Source organism: Juglans microcarpa x Juglans regia, chromosome 5D, assembly GCF_004785595.1.
Source record: "Juglans microcarpa x Juglans regia isolate MS1-56 chromosome 5D, Jm3101_v1.0, whole genome shotgun sequence".
NCBI classification, from domain to species: Eukaryota; Viridiplantae; Streptophyta; class Magnoliopsida; order Fagales; family Juglandaceae; genus Juglans; species Juglans microcarpa x Juglans regia.
The window spans coordinates 1901001-1916197 of record NC_054602.1 but is presented as its reverse complement, the minus strand read 5'-3'; the positions used below and the strand labels follow the sequence as shown (position 1 = coordinate 1916197).

Below are 15197 nucleotides of genomic sequence, written 5' to 3'. Positions count from 1 at the left end.
ATTTCGAGAACGTCAAATGCTCCGGAATAATATTCTCTCTCTCTCTCTCTCTCTCTCTCTCTCTATATATATATATATATATATCTTTGTTTTTACAGTCTCAGGCCGTGTTTTTACATGAACTACGATGGGTCTGGAACACCAAAATGATTGCGTTACGGCCTGGTCGTCGCAGCCAACTTGAATACAGGCGCCGTGATCAGTGCATGCATGGAGATCCAAGTAATATTGGTTATCAAAATGTACGTAAAAGGATATTCTAAATTAGCACATTGTTTATAGCTCATCTATTACAAATTCAAATAGAAAATGTCCTAGCTAGCTAGCTTCAGCTGGATCGGTGATATATATGCTGGTTTGTCGAATACGTACCTGACATGGGAAGCGCGCAATTAGTGGCCGCAACAATGAAAACTAGGAAACTATGAAGAAAGATGGGAAGATAGCATACGGCCTTCCATTATTATATTTTGGGAAGAGGAACTCATGATATATATTACTCTAAATTCGTGCCATTATAACCACTTTAAAGGTAACAATATTGAAAATGGAGAAGAAAAATGAGTTCATGAAGTACTACTTGCATATCTATTAATTTTCTTAATTGTGATCATATATATATGGACAGCCATATAATTAACATAATCTCGATCACATGTACGTACCCAAGATATATCAAAAGAAAAAGACTCCCAAATATATCTAATATTTTAATTTACTTGAACTCATGTGTATCATATTGTACGTAGATCAACATTATTGAAGTATTTTGTGCCCATAATATGCAATTCCAAGTTCCAAACAATCTGTCCATCAAGAATCGGGCCTAGAAAAAAATAAAAATAAAAAAAATCCTTCCAAGCGATTAATGAAAAGTGCCGGCACAGCTAGCTAATAATATTTGTGACTTGCAATGATCTTACATGAATTTCATCATATATTTTGGGGTCTAGTAATTAATTCATCCCCACGTACGTAATCCAATAAATAATTATGTACAAGTGCATAAAAAGGATCCTTCAAACAGAAAGGCACAATTTACTCGATCTCCCTGATCAAGACGGATACCAAGAAAGCAAATTGTTTGGTATACATGGAGAACTCTTCCATGCCCTAGCGTGCAATTTAAGTACTTCTCTAGCTTTCTCTCTAGCCTTGTTCCCACAGTCCACTTGAAGAACTAAACACAGCTTTGCCACAACGCCCAGCTGCAACATTTGCTGAAGAACAGCCGGAGCTGCAGAGAACTTCGAAATGGACCAAAGAATTCTCACCGCCCTGTCGCTCCCGACCTGGGAAACCCTGAGAATTTTCTTTGACACAATAGCCAGTCCCGCTCCGTGCTGTAAAAGCTCGGCCCTTCCCTCCGCGCATCCGCACAACATTTCTAACGCCATTAAAATCATTTCACAAGTCCTCCGTTCGGAAGAATCAAGAAGAAGTTCTATCAAAATAGAAACTGCGCCCGCTTCGACTGCTTTAGTTCTGTTTCTTCCCCATGGACAAAGCTGGATTAGTAATTTCAATACAGCTTTGGAGGCCTGCTGCGAAATCTGATCGCGCAAGACTTGGACTATTTCGATGAAGAATTCGGTTCTCAAACTGATCATCTGCATCCCTTCAGCCACTTCAAACATAGATTTCAATAATAGAACCGCATAAGCTCGAGAATCGTAGTTCCCACGTTGCATCACCCGCATTAAGCTGCTTATAAATTCATCATTTTTCCCGGTGAGGCTCTTTAGGCCGGCTTCAGAAACTTGGAGACTGTGGAGGATGCTCAGGGCTTCACAGCTTGCACTTGTAAAGTCAAGGCCATCATCCGAAACTTCTTCTGATGCCGAATAATTGTTACAGATGATTGACGCTAGGAACTGAACGGCACCTGCAGCTTCCATGCAACGTTTATTGGTTTCGCTCTCGGAAGCGATTGAGCGGAGCTTTTCTAAACATTTCATCGCCAACTGTGGGGATTTGGCATCGTTGATTAGCTTGGAAATCTGATTCTTGTGGATCGGAGGCTTGGGTGTTGGAATCCTTTCGATGCCATGTGAAGCGTTCATGATACACCACGATTGGATCAATCTCCGGAGAGTGTGGTTTTGTGTGAGATCACAATCAGCAGGGAGAGCTTGTTTTGTGACCGGGCAGGTATTGTTTTTACCGGAAAACAACCATTTTTCGATGCTTTCACGGTCGTAGGTTATCCCAGTAAGGACTGTAACAGGATCCTTCATGATTTCAAGAGAGATGGGGCAGAGAAAGAATCGAGGAACATCGATCTCATCCATCTAAAGCCGATTACCAAGAAGATCAAGAGTTTAAATAAAAACCCGGAAGAATTGAGTATATATTTGACAAGGTAGCTAGCTATCTGGGTTGCGAAGCTGTTGCAGAGTTGTGAATTAATGGGTTTTGAAGACGTTGGGGGTGGATTTTATATGCGTGTGGGCGAGTGAGTACTGATCAGGCTTTCGAAATTGGAAAGTCAAAACACGGAAAATAGGATCGTTGAGAGAGAGAGAGAGAGAGAGAGAGAGATAAGATGACTTTTCCAAGCTATTCAAAGGCTCAAGGAGGGCCAACTTTACCAGGTCAGGAATGGGTGGTGAATTGCACATGCAAATATATATAATGTATATCCAACGCCCTTCCCAAACTTTTGACTTTCTCTCTCTAGAACTACTGCTCTGCCTCTCTCTCAAACTCGTGTTTTCTAAGCGTCAACTTGCCGACAAAAAGCAAGTGGAGACTAGGCAACGAAATCACTCTCATTGTAGTAGTAGTAGTAGTACTTGGCCTTATTAGTTAATGTGGCCAACATGTACTTTTCTTGGGTTTTGATCACCTACTTCTTACTTGTCTGCTAATTAACTAGTACTTTACTCTATGATCATTTGGTTATAATTGCATGCATGGGAGTGACTAATATTGATCCTCCCTCCCTCCACCCGTATGATCTGGTAATTAATTAATTAGAGCAAGCATGATATATAGAGGCCTGCATGCAGGCGCGCGGTTAATTAAAAAGAAAATGTGAAAAGTAATTTGAATCTAATGGCCGTCACGGACATTAATTGACCTCGATCGATCCAGCCTTGTAAATAGTCGACGGAGATGGGGGCTAATTTTCGGATTTCATGAATCAATTACCAATTACCATTAATATATATATATATATATAGGTGATCAAATTTGAGATCAAGCCCTCATGATCTGATCTTGATTGATGTTCCAAATTATATTTTACTTCCATCGGTCGGTCAGTTTTGTGACAATTTGATTGCATATAACATAAACAATAATATTCATGAGAGAGATCCCAACAAGTAATTAATCTTATCATGATCATCTACATTAATTAGGCAGCATTTTGTTTTAAAATCTCATTTAAAAGCTTTAATTAATATATATATATATATATGCAATTTCATTATGTCATTTAGCATGAGTTTTTCTACAAGACACTAGACAACATTATATATAAATTCAGTACTGCGGTCCCCATCAGAAAATTAGATCGAGTCGTATACTATTAATGTTTGTTCTCTTAACGTAATATATATATATATATATATATATATATGATGAAGTTCATGTTCACAAATTAAATGAGTTTGACCAGCTTCGATCTTGCTAAATAACCCAATACAATAAACCCTGCTGATCATGATACTCTCGCCCAATCTTGCAAAAATCTAACTTTCCTAATTTTTTTGAAGCCTACGTATGCAGTTTCGTTTCCCACTAAATCTCACCTTTAATTAATTAAAGAGGAAAAAACCTAGCTAGCTTCGGGTTTTTTTGAACAGGTCGACTTTTGACTTGAAATAACAGTACTACGTACAACTGCGTTAATTATGTTTGTTTAATTGTATATCCATGGAAAACAATAAACATCACGAAGTTGTTGTATGCTCTTACATCAGCAAAGTATTTGGAGTACGTTACTGTATATATGTATGTATGAATATGTATATATATATATAATATAAGAAAAATAAATATTTATGACAGATTATTTATGATAAAAATATATTTATTTTAATAAAAAATAATCATTTTCTTAAAACATAATTAAATACAAATAAATAATTTCCTTATAATATATCCGTATAAGGTAGTCGTTCCAAAACCATATATTGTATTGATCAAGCTAAAAAACAAACAAGCTAGCTAGAGAAATAGCTAATTAGAACAACTTTTTAGAAGAGACAACAAGGGATCGAAGAATTAAAAGAGAGAAAAAGAAAAAAAATGTGGAAGCCCTACCACAATACAACAAGAGTGTGGTGGGTGGGTGATCGAAGTCGCATATTGGCGTCGGTCGTGAAATACTGTCACGTGGTAAACCCAAATATATAGTCAGTACTGAGAAGTAGTAATTAAGAATAGTACGTAGGTAGTGGCAAGTGGCGACCATATCCACAGCCAAAATGTCAAAGCCGCCAGCCAAGTCGGAGTCTTAACAAAAGCGCATTTACTATTTAGCAACCGCTGACCTGTCCTTATCTACTACTTGCATTGCTGGCTAGCTACTAGATACCACCACGAACTGATCTGCATGGATCATTGCGATCATCATCACACTGATTTAGATCAAGCTGTGTGCCAGCAGCGTTGCCGTTTATTGCTCGTTTTAAGGGTTGGTTTGGAAATACAATTTATTTTAATTTATTTTAATTTATTTTAATTTATTTTAATTTATTATTATAATTTTTTTAAATTTTAATATAAAATATAATAAATAATTTAATTTTTTCAAATCTTAAAATAATAATAATAATAATAATAAAAAATAATATTTTATTAATATTTTATTAACTCAATTCAACTCAAATCAATTCTCTTTAATGTTTAAACGTACCAGTTTCCTCCACTCACTTCTTTCCTTACTTTTATTTTTATTTTTAATTTTAATTTTAATAATGTTGGAATTGGAATCCGGAACGTCTTGTTAATTTTCACGTGCAATGAAAATATTATAATTGGACTATATGATCGATTCAAAACTCTAACAACCTCCTTTTGAAATTTCCTGCATCCTTATGAATGCTCAGCTGGCTGAAAAGCTGAATTTTCGACCTCGATAGATCATAGCTAGAGTTTTCTCGAATATGCATGATGGCTGAAATTTTGATCTTTGCTAATTAGAAGTAATGTTTTGAATACCGTACCGAACATCGTATTGGTCAAGATATTAGAACGAAATATTTCGATACTGATACCGTTTCGAAATAGCATTTCGAAATAACGTTTCGGGATAGTTGATATATGAATAAATTATATATATAAATATATATAAAAATTAAATTTTAAAATAATAGTCTATATATAAATAAATTATATATAAATACATATATATAAAAATTATAAATAGTCTAGTCTGAATTGGGGGTTAAAAAATAAGCTTGTAGTTTGAAAAAAGGAAAAAAAAAAAAAAGGCCGAAATATCAGCCGGTACCGGCTGAAATATAGGCCGGTACAGGCCGAAATTCAGGTACCGGCCGGTATTTTGGCTAGTACGGAACAGATATAGTACCTATACCGGCCGGACGACCGAAACGAAAAATTTCGATCATATTGGCTAGTACGGTACAAAATTTAAAACACTGGTTAGAAATGGTTTGACGTATCAAATCACATACTGACGCTTATATAATTTTTTTATTAAAAAGAAAAATAAAAGAAGGAAACTTAATTTTGAGAGAAGAAAATATCTTTTGTTTTATAAAAATTATTTCCATCTCAATTCGTATCGTTTCATTAAATAGACGCTTTACATGTTAATATCAGTGTGCAGTTTGGTGCGCGAACTTGCTTGCAAGAAGAGTTTTCCTCCCAAAGTATCATTATTTTTCTTGAAAATGCATAAGACCATGCATTTCATTAAAAAAAATTCGAAACCTGTAAATATTGTGTCAATTATTTTACCATCTCTTTGTTACTCTAACTAATATATATGCAACCAAATAAAAGGTGGGACACTTGGTGATAAGCAACGGCACTTATTTGATATGTAGTGGAGAGGACATGTGTTGGACACGTGAGCAATCTTTGGCTTATCTAATATGATGAATGAGAGCCGTTGGATCAAAGACACGTGCCGCAATCTGTTGAGCATGTATATATATGCCTTTTAGCCGTGTTAAGGTTACAAGTGGTTTTACATTTGGGCATTTTCTTCTGCCGTCTTCGAGAGCTCTGTACACTTTAGAGAGAGATAAGCTAAGGTTTACTAAGGGAGAAATGAAAGCTATATTGTGGCTTAGTATTAGCTTGATCTTGTATAAGATACATTGGCTTTGAAGATTACTCAATAAAGAATGATCTCTGAAGTTGTTCTTGTTGTGGATGTAGGTCATTAGGGCCGAACCAAGTAATCTCTGTTTGTATTCCTTATTCTTTATTCTTTTATTATTTCTTGTTGATTTTCTATTTTGTTCTTGCTGTTCTTGATATTTATCTCCAATACTTGTGATTCTCGAGTTGGATTTCGAGATACTGAGTCCTTTAGGCTATAAAGGACTCTGGTTGTATTTCTCACAATTGGTATCTAGAGCTTAGATTCAATGGAGACCACGAAATTTGATGTTGAGAAATTTACAGGGCTAAATGACTTCGGATTATGGAGAATAAATATGAGAGCTCTGTTAGTCCAACAAGGCTTACATGATGCTCTCACTTGTGAAAAAATGGGCTCTTCCTCGAAAGAGGAATGAAAGGGGGAAGTCCAGAAGGACATCCTTCAAAAGGTCCACAGTGTTCTTATTTTGTTTTTAGGAGACAAAGTGTTGAAGGAAGTAGCAAGTGAGGAAACTGCCGCTGGTATTTGGCTAAAGCTAGAACACCTCTATATGACAAAATCCCTAGCTAATAGACTCTGCAAGAAAACTAGGTTATATACTCTTAAGATGACTCCTGGAACCTCAATAGGGGAACATCTGGATACTTTTAACAAAATCATATCAGACCTAGCTAATATAGATATTAAGGTGGAGGATGAGGACCAAGCAATCCTCTTGCTGAGTTCTTTGGACTCATCATACCAGAACCTTAAGGAGACCATGATGTATGGTAGAGATACTTTATCTCTAGATGAAGTACAGTCTGTGCTTCATGCTAGGGAATTATAAAATCAAAAAGATAACAAACGAGAACATGGTGAGGGACTATCTGTTAGGGAAAGACCAGAAAAGAGAGGCAAGAAAAATAAATTAGATGTTAAGAAATGAAGGTTTAAGTCTAAAGGAAAACAATTTAAAGTGTTTTCTATGTCACAAAGAATGACATTTCAAGAGAGATTGTCCTGACAGAAAAACTCATGTAGTAAACAAAAATAAAGAGGATGGGGATGTGGCAGTGGTGTTAGATGGGTATGAAAGTGGCTAGGTACTGAATGTATCTGAGATAGGATCTGGAAAATAGTGGATTTTAGATTCTGGCTGCTCTTTTCACGTGTCCCAACAAGGATTGGTTTGAAACCTTTTCTGAATTAGACGGTGGACATATAATTTTAGGGAATAATAAATCTTGTAAGATCATGGGAATTGAGTGTATAAGACTAAAATTACATGATGGGATGGAGAGACGTTTAAGGAAGGTCAGATTTATACCTGACTTAAAGAGAAATTTGATTTCTCCTGGTACACTTGATAACTTAGGTTATTCTTTTAAGTCTGAAGCAGGGGTCCTTAAAGTTACTAAAGGTTCACTCACAACTATGCAATAGGTAATTAAAAATGGCCTTTATACTCTAGTTGGAAAAACCACTGTGGGGGAAGCATCTCCTGTTCAGAATGCTATCAAAAATAAATATGTGCTTTGGCATAGGAGATTAAGACATGTTAGTCAAAGAGGATTTTTAGAATTACACGAACAAGACTTGTTGACTGATGCTAGCATGGATAACTTACCTTTCTGTGAAGACTGTGTCTATGGAAAGACTAAAATGGTTAGTTTTAAAAGGGCAACTCATATGACTACTCAGACCCTTGATTATGTACATTCTGACATTTGGGGACCTTCTAGAGTAGTTTCTCATGGTGGAGGGAACTATTTCCTCTCCATCATTGATGACTACTCTAGGAAGGTATGGATTTACATTCTCAAACATAAGAGTGACACTTTTGAACATTTTAAGGAATGGAAATCTTTAGTAGAAAATCAGGTAGGCAGAAAACTAAAAACTCTAAGAACTGATAATGAGTTGGAGTTTCTATCAACTGAATTTAACATTTTCTGTCAAAAGAAAGGGATTCTAAGGCACAAAACTGTGAGAGAAACTCCACAACAGAATGGTCTAGTAGAAAGAATGAATAGGACTATTCTAGAGAGGGTGAGATGTATGTTGTCTAATGCTAGGTTACCTAAAACTTTCTGAGCTGAAGCTACTGCCACAGCAGTTCACTTAATTAATAGGTGTCCATCTTCTGCCATAGGTTTTAAAACACCACAATAAATGTGGACTGGAAAACCACCTAGTTATGAGTATCTTAGAATTTTTGGGTGTACAGCTTATGCACACTCAAAAACTGATAAGTTAGACCCTAGGACACTTAAGTATATTTTTGTGGGATATCCTGAGGGAGTTAAGGGGTATAAACTATGGTTAGATGAACCTGGTAGGCATAAATGTATTATTAGCAGGGATGTGATCTTTAACGAATCAAAAATGGCTAGGGTACATAAGGAAAAGGTAGAACAAAGGCCAGGTTACACTGGGGGAAATGTACATGTTGAGGTGGAGAGGGTAAACACCTCAACAAATCCTAATATTGGGCAAATCAGTAACTCTGAGAACCCAATTTCAGAGGACTTAGATAAATCAAGTTCTGACTCTTACATTTTGGTAAGACACAAAGAAAATGATTAGAAAACCACCTCTAAGGTATGGTCAAGCTGAGCTTACAGCTTTTGCTTTGACTGCTGTAGATGGAGTTGTTTACCAAGAACCTATAAAGTGGCTATTGCTAGCAAGGATGCCACTAAGTGGATACTTGCTATGCATGATGAAATGAAGTCTCTTAATAAAAAAAAAAAAAAAAACTTGGGATCTAGTTACAAAACCTAATGGGGTTAGACTGGTGGGATCTAAGTGGATTTTTAAAGGGAAAGAAGGCATATCAGGGGTAGAAGGTACTAGGTTTAAGGCAAGGTTAGTGGTTAAAGGTTACACCCAAAGGGAGGGAATAGATTTTAATGAGATATTCTCTCCTGTGGTTAAGCATAGTTCCATTAGATTGCTTCTGTCTTTCATTGCTTATAATGATTTGCACTTAGAATGGATGTAAAAACTGCTTTTTTACATGGAGACTTAAAAAGAGGTAATTTACATGCAACCCCCTGAGGGGTTTATAAAAGACATTAACTCTAATCAAGTTTGTTTACTTAAAAAAATCTTTATATGATCTAAAACAATCTCTCAAGCAATAGTATAAGAGATTTGATACTTACATGCTTGAAAATGATTTTAAAAGAAGCTGTTACGATAGTTGTGTTTACTATAAAGATGTTAATGGAATATTAATATATCTTTTACTGTATGTAGATATTTTGGTAGCATGTAAAGACTCTGATATGATCAAACAAGCTAAGTGTATGTTGAAATCCGAGTTTGACATGAAAGATCTAGGACCAGCTAGTAGAATTTTAGGAATAGATATTATAAGAGATAGGTCAAAAAGATGTCTGTATCTATCCCAAAAAAATTATTTTTCTAAAATTCTATAAAGGTTTGGTATGGACCAAGTTAAACCTGTAAGCACACCCTTGGGTCAACATTTCAAGTTGTCCACTAGTCAGGCCCCAGAAACAAAATCAGAAATAGAATTTATGCAACAAATCTCCTATGCTAGCATGGTGGGAAGTGTGATGTATGCAATGGTCTGTACAAGACCAGATCTTACATATGCTGTCAGTATTGTTAGTAGGTTTATGAGTAACCCTGGTAAGGCACACTGGCATGCTATTAAATGGTTATTAAGGTATATTTCTGGAACTATTAATTTGGGCCTAAAATATGGATCAAATGTTAAGGAAGGCTGTGAGTTATAGGATTTTGTAGATGCTGATTATGCTGGTAATATGGATACCAAGAAATCTTTAACAGGATATGTTTTTACTAAGTATGGGGGGGCTATTAGTTGGAAGTCAAACTTGCAATCTGTTGTGGCTTTGTCAACGACAGAGGCTGAGTATATAGTTTTGATAGAGGCCATAAAGGAAGCCATATGGCTAAATGGTATATCACATGAATTAGGTATTTTTAAAGGAAATATTGTTGTACATTGTGATAACCAGAGTTCAATATATTTGGCTAAAAACTAAGTATACCATAAAAGGACTAAGCATATAGATGTTAGGCTCCATTTTGTAAGGGATGTAATTGAGTATAAGGAAGTTGGAGTGGAGAAAATTCCAACTGAGGAAAATCCCTCAGACATGATGACTAAATCTCTGCCATTAGCAAAGTTCAGACACTGTCTGAACTTAATTAACATGCAATCTATTGAAGATCCTTAATAGAGAGACATTGCAGGAACAACCAAGATGAGATTAGGATAGAAGTGATGGGTATAATATTGTCAAGGTGGAGAATTGTGAATATTATGTCAATTATTTTACCATTTCTCTATTACTCTAACTAATGTATATGCAGCCAAATAAAAGGTGGGACACTTGGTGATAAGCAGCGGCACTTATTTGATATGCAGTGGAGAGAACATGTGCTGGACACGTGAGCAACCTTTGGCTTATCTAATATGATGAATGAGAGCCGCTGGATCAAAGACATGTGCAGCAATTTGTTGAGCATGTATATATATGCCTCTTAGCTGTGTTAGGGTTACGAGTGGTTTTACATTTCGGTATTTTCTTCTGTCGTCTTTGAGAGCTCTGTACACTTTAGAGAGAGATAAGCTAGGGTTTACTGAGGGAGAAATGAAAGTTATATTGTGGCTTGTATTTGGCTCGGAATTAGCTTGATCTTGTATAAGATACATTGGCTTTGAAGATTACTCAATAAAGAATGATCTCTGAGGCTGTTTCTGCCATGGATGTAGGCCATTAGGGCCGAATCACGTAATCTCTTTTTGTATTCCTTATTCTTTATTCGTATATTATTTCTTGTTGATCTTCTATTTTGTTCTTGTTATTCTTGATATTTTATCTCCAATACTTGTGATTCTCGAGTTGGATTTCGAGGTACTGAGTCCTTTAGGCTATAAGGGACTCTGGTTGTGTTTCTCACAAAATTTAATTAATTTAAATAAAAATATTAAACTATGCGGGGTTTTGTTTTATTTCTCGAATTTAAATCTTATATATATGCTGTTTGAAATATATATTTCATTTTCTCAACCAAATAAAAAGCTTATTTATCGAGGAGAGAAGATATTTCGAGTTAATGTTGCAAATGAAGAATGACTACTACGCTAATTACGTTCAAGTGTACGAAAGTCCTAGCTTTTCATATATATCATTACAATACAACTAGCTAGCTATGTACGTAATTTATAAAAAAATTATCAATAACTTTTAGTCCATCTACAATATAAAATATTCTAGGGAATTGGAAGGTGCATGGTTTCCACCTCTTTACTAGATAATATATATATATATTGTTAGAATGCACAGCGAAAAAGTACCTCAAGCTCAGCTTAAAGAATTGCTCCACAAGTTTTTCCAGATTGATAAACTCTAAGTGTTTCCTCTTAGTGGCGAAAGTGTACTACGTAGTATGGAACTAGAGTAACACTTACAAATCCACAGCCTAAATATTTTATCAAGAGAGAACAAAAAGAGAGAGAGTCGTTTTTCTATTTTTTTAGATGGGTGCAAAAAACACAATGGAGGAGAACTATATATAGTCCTCCTATGCACGGCTGGCCTTAAATGCCAGCCTTCAATTACCTTGTGTAACAGCAGTAACGCATGGCTTTAAGCCATGCGTTACATACGTTACAAGTAACGCATGGCTTAAAGCCATGCGTTACCAGCAGGAGGGGTCAGCCCCACGTGGGCGCCCCTCCATCTAATATCTCCCACTCGCACACAGTGGGCATGACCCCAGGTCAGCATCTCTCTAATGTTCTCAATCTTGTTCATACAAATAAATAGGTCGTGCGACCACCAAGTACATCTGTAGAAAGGAGGGAGTACATACACCAAATCTCTCCCAGAGAAGACCAGCATAGTAACATTCCTAAAGTGTCTGGTCATGTCCTAGACTTATTCGATCGCATCAAGATCAAGCATTTTCGAACCCTCTTGAGTTAAAAAAACTCAGAACAATGCTTGAGTACCTCCAAATATTTCAATGTGTTCACAACCTTTAGCCGCTACCAAGATGTAGCGTCATTTGTATGACGTCAGCAAACACTATCGAAGATACGATATCGAATAGTCTTCCCTTTACACTCATATCACTCAATTTTGGTCGAACTGCTTTCCCAACAATGCCTCTTTAGACCGTATCAATCATGGCCATAGACAGCATGCCAAAGTAGCAAACATCACAACCTCCATCTCGTGACATAGTCAAAAGGACATTTTTTTTAAGAAATGAGACTCACACAGTGAGAAAGAGGGAAACATTTTACTCACTTACTCATATGGTCGTATAAGCACATATAGTATGAAACACATGCTACGGTGGATTTCTCTTTGTCAAAGATCATATGTCTATATCAACACCGTACAGATCTCAGTCTAGCCGCTCCTTAAGCGTCTAACCCGAATTCCTCAATTTGCACGTCTCCAAGGCGTCAAAGAGGAACTCGCATCTGGCTTACTACAAGTTACATGGATGGTGGGGTAACCCATGCATAGTCCTATCAATGGACCTCATCTTAGCTCCCACTAAGGCGACATAACTTTGTGTCAACCAACTTATCCCTTTGGACAAGTACCTAGGGACACAATGTCTCATCTCTACTCGCTACTTAAGCGCTAGAGGCGATCGCTCGTGTGAGTGAGCCGATCTAAGCCTGTTGACATACCTTGTGTATGTGTATTAAAAACAATACGATAAAGATAAGAACTGAATCATATTGTATTAATATCCCAAAGGAAATGTTACATCTTTATGTCATTTGAAACACAAATTACATTTATAGTCTACGCAGTCCTAGATCCCTAACATGAGCCTTGAAGACATCTCTTGCTATAGGCTTCGTTAAGGGATCAGCAACCATGCGACTCGTAGAAAGATGTTTCAGAACCACTTCCTTTTGCGCTATCATGTCTCTGATGTAGTGATATCTGATATCTATGTGTTTGGTTCTTTCATGATACTTTGAGTCCTTAGCATATGCGAGAGCTGCCATGCTGTCACAGAATATTGTCACCGGATCTGAAGTATCCGTGCCAATGTCTAAATGCTTGAGGAACCTCCATAACCAAACAGCTTCTTGAACTGCTGCAGAACAAGCTATGTATTCTGCCTCCATGGTGGATGAAGCTATACAGGGTTGTTTCTTGCTGCTCCACGTAATGGCGCCTTGGTTGAGCAGAAAGACATACCCAGTGGTTGATTTGCGCTCATCTAGGTCGCTGCCCCAATCGGCATCACTGTAACCTCTTAGCTGCAAATCTGAACCCTGATAGCACAGTACATAGTCCGCAGTTCCCTTGAGATATCGCATAATCCTTTTGACCGCTTTCCAGTGAGCTAGTCCGGGGTTTGATTGGAATCTACTCACTAAGCCAATTGCATAGCATATGTCAGGTCGAGTACACATCATTGCGTACATCAGACTACCCACAGCATTAGCATAAGGGACACGAGCCATCTTTTCCTTTTCTTTTTGAGTCTTAGGACACATCACTTTAGACAAGTTCTCGCTCCTTGCAACAGGGGTGTCAATGGGTTTACATCCATTCATTAGGAAGCGCTCGAGGACTTTCTTTATGTAAGTCTGTTGAGACAAACACAAAAGTCTCTTTGAGCGATCTCTGTAGATCTTAACTCCCAAAATGTATTCTGCTTCACCCATATCCTTCATCTCAAAATTGAAGGATAACCATTCTTTTGTGGCGACTATCAACCCTTTATTATTTCCAGCTAGTAGTATGTCGTCAACATATAATGACAACATAATGAAACTCTTCTTAGACCTTTTGACATAAACACAATGATCCTCTGTGATCATCGTAAACCCATTCGAGAGAATGGCTCGATGGAATCTGAGGTACCATTGTCTAGATGATTGCTTTAGGCCATATATAGATCGTTTGAGCTTGCACACTTTGCGCTCTTGACCTTTGACCACAAAACCAGTTGGTTGATCCATATAGATCTCATCATCTAGTTCTCCATTGAGAAATGCTGTCTTAACGTCCATCTGGTAGAGTTCCAAATCCATGTTTGCTACTATAGCTAGAATCAGGCGAATTGAGGCAAACCTCACCACTGGTGAAAAAGTCTCCTCATAGTCTATACCTTCCTGTTGGGTATATCCTTTCGCCACTAAGCGAGCTTTGTACTTATCTATTGATCCATCCGACTTGCGTTTGACCTTAAGAATCCATTTGTTCCCAATAGTCTTACGTCCTATTGGTAGATCAACCAGATCCCAGACCTGATTAATCTTCATAGACTCAATCTCATCATTAAGAGCTTTCATCCACTCATCTTTTGTAGAAGATGAGAGAGCCTCATAAATTGTCCTAGGCTCGTCATCATCATGCGGAGCTACCATAAAAGTTTCCCCTTCAATCTCAAAAAGATGACGGGGAATACTTTCGCGTGTGCTTCTACGCGGCTGAGGTTGTTGTGATTGATTGACAAGTGATGTGCTCCCACTTGGATTCAAATAATTTGTAGGAGCTTGAAGAATTTCTTCCTCATTCTCAACTAAATTCCTTGGAGTACTTTTTTCTTGTTCTACAATCTCATGAAGTTCTAAACTCCTATCAACCTCACCTCTACTTGGAAACTCATCTTTAATGAAATCCACATCTCGTAACTCAATCTCAGTCACACTTCCATCAGATTGTTCACCTATTAATACATACCCTTTAGAGTGTTTTGAATACCTTATAAAGATACACTTCTTCCCTCTAGGGCCTAACTTCCCATACTTATGAGAAAGATTGTGAACAAAATCCGTTGAACCCCATGGCCGCAAGTTACTCAAATTGGGTTTCTCGCCGGTCCATAGTTCATATGGGATGGAAGTTACTGATTTGGAGGG

At 37.0% G+C, this 15197-nt stretch overlaps 1 protein-coding gene across 1 annotated transcript; it reads right to left on the bottom strand.

The window, feature by feature from the left end:
- Positions 1 to 865: 865 nt before the first annotated feature.
- LOC121266451 (E3 ubiquitin-protein ligase PUB23-like) lies at positions 866 to 2592 on the bottom strand. The gene has a single exon (XM_041170268.1). It carries the CDS (start codon positions 2289 to 2291, stop codon positions 1056 to 1058), a length of 1236 nt encoding a protein of 411 aa, XP_041026202.1. The 5' UTR covers positions 2292 to 2592; the 3' UTR covers positions 866 to 1055.
- Positions 2593 to 15197: the final 12605 nt, after the last annotated feature.

Coding starts and splice junctions, on each gene's coding strand:
- LOC121266451 (XM_041170268.1), bottom strand. CDS start 2,291: ATGGATGAGATCGATGTTCCTCGATTCTTTCTCTGCCCCATCTCTCTT.